General features: G+C 39.6%; 1 protein-coding gene across 1 annotated transcript in view; it reads left to right on the forward strand.

The window, feature by feature from the left end:
* The window catches only part of LOC125639648 (lipase member M), a 37,546-nt gene extending 33,320 nt beyond the window's left edge, over nucleotides 1-4,226 (forward strand). The window contains exons 8-9 of the mRNA XM_048857195.2: nucleotides 2,020-2,091; nucleotides 3,758-4,226. Of these exons, the coding sequence (XP_048713152.1) occupies nucleotides 2,020-2,091; nucleotides 3,758-3,991 (306 nt within the window). The 3' untranslated portion in view covers nucleotides 3,992-4,226. The remainder of the gene's footprint in view (nucleotides 1-2,019; nucleotides 2,092-3,757) is intronic.
* Nucleotides 4,227-8,013: the final 3,787 nt, after the last annotated feature.

An 8,013-nucleotide genomic window follows, 5' to 3' on the forward strand; every position in this document is an offset into this window, starting at 1 on the left:
ACTACAGATGTCAAACTAACAGGCCTGTAGTTACCCGGATCACATTTCCCCCCCCCTTTCTTAAAAATAGGAACTATGTTAGCAATTCTCCAGTCATACAACCCCTGAGTTTACAGATTCATTAAAATTTTTGCTAATGGGCTTGCAATTTCATGTGCCAGTTCCTTTAATATTCTTGGATGAAGATTATCTGGGCCCCCAGTTTAGTCCCATTAAGCTGTTCAAATTTGGCTTCTACCTTGGATGTGGTAATATCTACCTCCAAATCCTCCTTCCCATTTGTCGTCCTACCATTTTCCCTAAGCTCCTCATTAGCCTCATTAAAAGACTGAGGCAAAGTATTTGTTTAGCTATTGGGCCATGCCTAGATTATACTTAACCTCCACTCCATCCTCAAGGTTTAGCGGTTCCACTTCTTCTTTCTTTGTTTTCTTCTTATTTATATGGCTATAGAACCTTTTACTATTGGTTTTAATTCCCTTTGCAAGGTCCAACTCTACATAGCTTTTGGCCTTGCTCACTTTATCCCTAAGTGTTCTGCTAAGGTATCTTTCCTTGCTAATCCCTCCCATCTTCCACTCCTTGTAGGCTTTCTGCTTTTTCTTAATCACCTCTCTAAGGTGCTTGTGTATCCAGCTCGGTCTACAACTCCTGCCTATGAATTTTTTCCCCTTTCTTGGGATGCAGGCTTCTGACAGTTTCTGCAACTTTGACTTGAAGTAATTCCAAGCCTCCTCCGCCTTTAAATCCAAAAGTTCTTCAGTCCAATCCACTTCCCTTACTAATTCCCTTAATTTTTTAAAGTAAGCTCTTTTGAAATCAAAAACCCTAGTCACAGATCTATTTTTGTTTATCCTTCCATTTAGTTTGAATTGAATTAGCTCATGATCACTCTAACCAAGGTTGTGTCCTACAACTATTGCTTCTATGAGGTCCTCGCTACTCACCAAAACTAAATCTAAAATGGCATCCCCTCTTGTTGGTTCAGCAACTACTTGGTGAAGGAATCCATTTCATTGGGTCATAGTACCTTACTATGACAGGTTTTAGAGGAACAGCCGTGTTAGTCTGTATTCGCAAAAAGAAAAGGAGTACTTGTGGCACCTTAGAGACTAACCAATTTATTTGAGCATGAGCTTTCGTGAGCTACATCTGATGAAGTGAGCTGTAGCTCACGAAAGCTCATGCTCAAATAAATTGGTTAGTCTCTAAGGTGCCACAAGTACTCCTTTTCTTTTTGCGAGTACCTTACTATGTGAGTAGTCTCCTTGATTTCAACTGAGCCCAGAATAGTCAAGCAATTATCACAAATGGCTGGTTCACTACCCTTAGGATAAAAATTGTTTTCCTGCATTCTTTCTAGATTAAGATGCAAAATATGCCCCTCTGTGGGGGACAGCAGCTGTAACTTCCTACATGATTATAGGATGCTTAGAACCAAGGGCCTCTGACCTGGCTAGCCTCTAGGCACTACTCCAATATAAATGTTAATATACCAATTGCATCTAACGACCTGAAAATAGCCAAGACTGGTAAACACAATGGGCCTGATTCTGATCTCACTTACACTGGGTATAAATCTGGAGTAACGGAAGTCAGTGGAGTTACTCCATATTTACATCAATGGTTCAAATTTCTCTCAGGTGTAACAGCTGAAGTCATTGGAGAGACACAAAGGAGCAATCTGGCCTACTGTTTGGTTCCTTAAAGTCCTTCAATTCAGTATTTATAAGAGATTTCTCAGGTATTTATCAGAGATTTCTGATAGCAGTTGGCTCTTTAATCTAGTGGACAGAGATGTAATATGATCCAATGGCTGGAAACTGAAGAGAAATACACTTAGGTTAGAAATAAAGTACACATTTCTAAAAGTGTGGGTAGTTAACCACCGGAACAGCGTGAGAGCAGCATTTGGCCCAAAGTTTTAACAGGATGAAAGACGCTGTATTCTACTCTCTATCCCCTGAGCTATCCAGACTTTCACTATCATTATAACTTTTTATATTATATAATTAATAGGTATTGTATTCAAAGCAATTGCAAGCTTATGACTATGGCTCTAAGGAAAAGAACATGGAAAAATACAATCAGGTAGGTTAACATACTTTTTGTTGAAAAATGCTGTGAGCTTTGAAGAAAAATAAAAAAAAATTGAGGACTGGAAAGCTCAATATTTAGTACTATAAAGGAAAATTTCTATAAGATGTGCCAATGATACCTTACATCAGTGAGGTTAAAAAGTATATATATAAATAGATTGTGTTCGGATAGTTGTGGGTGAAACTGTGGAGAAAGAGGTGATTTCATGCATATATGTGGACATGTCCAATTATTAAGATACGTAACCAAATATTACAAATGGATGGAGATTTATTACCAGATGATCCTTTGATAATTCTCCTGGGACTTTCCAGTGGGAATGGTCACAGGCAAAGGAATGAATCTTTCACCTGATAGTAGCTGCTAGACTATTGACAGTGTCTAATTGGGAAAGGCAAAATTAGAGGATGTTTCAAAAAACAAAACAAATCCCGGAGATGAGAGGATTATTGTTATGGAGAAATTAGTGCATCAGGTATGCATACAGCAACACTCAAACATACTACATTCACCCACAAAACACCCATCTGATTTGGCAATTCTTTAATAAATGTAATAGACTTGCTTTGGATTGTTAACAAAGAAGACAGAATTGTCTTTCAGTTGAAGGAAATCCCCAGAAGTCACATGCCCTGAGTTGTGTGAGGAGGTTCATCCTCTAAGGCGGTAATACCCTGCCAGCTAAGAGTGTCTTTTGATGCTATCCTTGCATACTGCATCTTTTAACAGAAAGTGAAGAATCCATTTTGTAACAGCTAGTATTTGCATTTTCAGTGTTTTGTGTGGCTGTGGCAATGATATTTCCTAAATATACCATTTAAAACCAAAGCAATGTAAAGCACGCACCCTTTGCTACCAAAGGTCAATTTAAAAGAGATGTGTGTGTGTATACCTACAGGGAGGAATGACAATCCTGTGTTTAAGGCATTGATTCAGACTAAGGAGACCCAAATTCTTTTCCTGGCTCTGTCACCGATTTCCTGTATGATCTTGGGCAATGCACTTAATGTCTCCCTCTACTCCAGTTTCCCATTGGTAAATTGAGATTAATAATAATACTTCCTTGTAGGATTGCTGTGAAGATGAATTCATTAAGGTTTGTGAGGTACTATGAGTACCAAAGAAAAGCCTCTGAATAAAAAAAAGTGGTCTAAAATGTCCCATTTTAATAAGCAATAAGCTGCAACACTCTGGGTTATGGACAAATGGAGCACAAGAAATAAAATGGCTTGTATTTTGCTCAGTGCATCACAGTCCTATAAGATGTGAATAGAATGCTAGGATATATTAAGATGATACAAATATATTTTCTTACAAAACGTGTAACATGAACCAATGTACTTTAACACCTGTATTATAAGCACGGTTATTAATCTTTTGAAATTGATCACTCTAATGTTAAGGTTTACCCCCAATCCAGATATCAAATTGCTGGAGAATTTTCATTCATGTATTATGCAAAAATCCAGGAATAGGGTTGTTGTTGCAATTAACAGGATGAAAAATGGACTAAGAAAGCAGGTTTTATTATTACTATTTTTATTTTAGCAGATTGTGAAAGCAAGAAAGTAGGCCTCTGTCTCTTCAGAATTGGTTTGTTAAAAAATTGGTGTAGCTTTACAGGTTTTCATTTCTAATCCATTTCCCTTTTTGCCAGACTACCCCTCCTATATACAAGCTAGAAGAACTGAAAATGCCCATTGCTATTTGGAGTGGTGGACATGACTTGTTTGCAGACCCAAAGGACGTGGCCGCATTACTTGGTCGAATTACTAATCTCATTTATCACAAGCATTTTCCTGAATGGGAACATCTAGATTTCACCTGGGGTCTTGATGCAGCTAAGCGCATGTATGTGAAAATCATTGAACTGATGAGGAAGCATCCCTGAAGCCACACAGTGGTTCCTGAGGTTGAATGATTTGATCCTTCTATTGTGCTCAGAAATAAGGATGGTTTTTTTTCCTTAAAGTGATTAATCAGGGGATTAGTAAAGGGCTTTATGGTGACTGACTTGTATTTTACTACATTTGTCACTCTACTGTATTTTCCAACCTGGTGAATTTCAATAACTAGGGAACTACCTCAGGAAGCTGAGATACATTTCCAAGAGGAAAGGAGTACTTGTGGCACCTTAGACACTAACCAATTTATCTGAGCATAAGCTTTCATGAGCTACAGCTCACCTCATCGGATGCAACATCCGATGAAGTGCGCTGTAGCTCACGAAAGCTTATGCTCAAATAAATTGGTTAGTTTCTAAGGTGCCACAAGTACTCCTTTTCTTTTTGCGAATACAGACTAACACGGCTGTTACTCTGAAACATTTCCAAGAGGAATCTGTTTAAGACCTACAAAAGAAGTCATGTACATACCCCCTGTTATACCACAGGGGATCACTTTGTTTGAAATGTTTTAATCTCTGCCATATAGTCTATGAGTGGGTGATTCATGACATTCATCCAGTTCCAGACAATAACATTTCTTTCATCACTTTTAAAAAGCATGCTTTTAATGGGAAGCTTTTAAAGAGATTGTCAAAGTGCTTAGGTCAAAAAACAGTTGACTTTGGTGCTTGAGAATGATTCCCTTCATAGCCTCTGGTCAACTCACTCAACTTCTCTTTCAAGTTTCCTATTTTCAAAATAGCCTACCTTGTAGGGATGTAGTGAGGATTAATTTGTTAATGTTTGTAAAGAATTTTAGGGATCAAAAGATTACACGTGCTAAGTTTTATTAGCTCATATTGAAAGATTTATTTCAGCTTTCTGGGTATTCATAAATTTTTCCATCCAATCCACACTGTAGCAAGAGTTATGCTAAAAATTCAGATACTCTATTTCCATGAGCAGCTTTGATGTGGTAATTACTAACCAGTAGGCACAAACTGAAATATGGGTTACTGTTTAGGCTTATTTCAGAGGAACAGCCGTGTTAGTCTGTATTCGCAAAAAGAAAAGGAGTACTTGTGGCACCTTAGAGACTAACCAAAGCTCATGCTCAAATAAATTGGTTAGTCTCTAAGGTGCCACAAGTACTCCTTTTCTTTTTGTTTAGGCTTAGCTAACTACGGGGAGTGAGTTCCTTTAGTCAGTAATGCAGCTGCAAGCAAGCTGTGAGCAGACTCAGCTGTTTACTGCTTTCAAGTGAGTGAAGTTATTGATTCTGTTTTGAGTTCTTTCAGTTAAAAAATTCATATACTTCTGATTTGTTGCCCTGGGTGATTCTTTCAGTGGGTTTAAGGTGCTGAAAAATTAAACTTGTTCCTGCCTGTTCGTACTCCTGTCTTAAAAACATTGTAGGGAGGCTGTGGGGCTTTTTATATTATTAACAGCAAGAAACTGGGCGGTTATGGTATGATTAACTTGGAAAACATGTGACAGGTATATAATCAAGGCAATATATTGTGTGTACTTATGCTTTGAGTTATGATTTGTGATTTAAGACATTTTTGCAATTAATAAATAAAAAACTCAATCATCTCCTGGTGTATGTCCCTGGATTAGCTGTGCCTGTATTAAATGTTCGATCTAATATAAGAATGCAAGTTCTCTTACTGTATATCCAATAGTTTCTGGACTGGTGGGGATGAGGAGGGATGTTCTATCAATAGGGATATCTCAGCCTCAACCAGAGTTAGATGTTTAAAAAAGCCTGGATTACTGTTATGACATTAAACAGTTTAATTGTCATTTTATCCTCATGATTTTGAAGCCAATCTCATGCCCCTTTGGGTGTCTAACTTGAGAGTTTTGAACATGCAGAGGTGGCAATAGTGAAAACAACATCCCATAAGTGCGATTTTTAAATGAAATGACTATGGAAAGGGACAGATATTTTTCATTTTAAGATTTTTGTTGGGTGGTTGTTTTTACCAAAGATGAGTGAAGGGGAGACACACAGAGGATACAGCAGCCAGAAGTAAAATTAACCCCTCCACATGTATTGCAAACACAGAACAAAATAGTCACAAACCAAAAAATTATAGGTTTCAGAGGAACAGCCGTGTTAGTCTGTATTCGCAAAAAGAAAAGGAGTACTTGTGGCACCTTAGAGACTAACCAATTTATTTGAGCATGAGCTTTCGTGAGCTACAGCTCACTTTATCAGATGTATAGGCACACTTTTTCTTGAATTTTCACCAGACTTCCAAAATAATAGCAAATATCACCTGCTTTTCTTTCTTTCTTTCTTAGAAATGGTATCTGTCTGCCTTTTGGCTGCCTTCTTCACTAGCTCAGCCCCACACCTGTCAGCTCTCATGCAATCATGTTAGGCTGGCAAACATTTTCCTTTCATTTACATTTCTTAGCTGAGGCTTCTAGGCTGCTCTGTGGAAGTTGCTTCTCTTAAGCCTCCTAGATGGCTATCATATCAGGTAGGTATGGACAAAATCTGTATTTAGAGCCTCTGCTCATATGATCACTACAAAAGTTTTTTCTCCTGCTGATAATAGCTCATCTTAACTAATTAGCCTCTCACAGTTGGTATGGTAACTTCCAACTTATCTGTATGTGTGTGTATATAATATCTTACTATGTGTTCCATTCTATGCATCTGATGAAGTGAGTTGTAGCCCATGAAAGCTTATGCTCTTGTCAATTTGTTAGTCTCTAAGGTGCCACAAGTCCTCCTGTTCTTTTTGCGGATACAGACTAAGATGGCTGCTACTCTGAAATCTGCTCCTATAGTAAGGCCCTAACCCATTTTGCTCTGGCCTGCATTTCCAACCTTACTGCATATCACATTCCCCTCTCCAGGCCCCCAGTAATGCCAGCATTCACTCCTATTATGGTCTCCCCTCCCACTACCACCTTGTTTTTCAAGAATGTCCTTTTTCTTAAATGTATGTCAAACAAAATATGATTCCATGCCCTCACTTGAAGGTATAACAGGTATGGCAGGGGAGGAAAGGGATGTGGAAGAACTCCAGTCTGCCATAGCAATCCTCCACTGATTTTTGATTAAGGATCCTAGGCCATGGTGAAATTTGGAGCTGACCAGGACTAGTATTAAGCACCATTGGCACTGACCCAGACCTGAGAACCAGGGAGCTGTATGCCACCCTGCTCCTCCTGCACTGTCTCTCGCTGGCACAGGAGAGAGGCTGTCCCTTTATTTCTTGACTTGGAAGGATTAGATTTCACTTGTTCATTTTCCCCTTCAAAATGCACCAAAGGGACAAAAATGAGAGTTCTATGTTGTTGCGTGTTTGGGGGAGGGACCTTTAAAGGTTCCTTGTGAGATGGATCAGCTACTCCTGCCTCTCCCCCCCAACAGCTGATTCTGATCAAATGGAGATCAGGTGGCAAAACTTAGTTATTGGGGGAGAGCTGGGGCTATCTATTTAGAGCTGGATGAGCACAGTTGGAAGGGAGTCCCAGAGGAGAGGAGTTTCTCCTCTCTGGGAAACAGCCTGAAAGAAGGCTGAGAAATCGACAGCTGAGAAGACAGGACAGGCTATTGCCCAGGAGAACTAGAGGTAGAAGACCAGATAAGCAGCAGCCTGTCTGAACCCCTGAGTGAGGGGAGGAATGTGCCAGCCCCTGGACAGAGGGGTCATTGGAGAAAGACTATAGTAACTGAGGCATGCATATGAGGGAGAGATGGCCTGCTGACCCCAGCCAGGCTGAAGGTTGGATTGTTTTCTTATGTTTGGTTAGACTTTGATAAAAGACTGAAGCCCTGGGAAAGGGCTGGACTCTAAAGTGGTCTGGCCAGAGGGCCAGGTCACTCTTACAACTAGACTGGGCTGAAGGATAGCGTGTGAGACTGAAGTAGAGTTGCTGCATCATTACATCCAGGCATAAGGGGGTGTCCTGGAGTGGCAGCTTTGCTCCACATGTACAGAATGCCTGAAGACTCATGCTCTGGCCTGCCATCATTAGTCAAGAATATTTAGAAAGGAAAAGC

This window comes from Caretta caretta, chromosome 7 (genome assembly GCF_965140235.1).
Source record: "Caretta caretta isolate rCarCar2 chromosome 7, rCarCar1.hap1, whole genome shotgun sequence".
Lineage (NCBI taxonomy): Eukaryota > Metazoa > Chordata > Testudines > Cheloniidae > Caretta > Caretta caretta.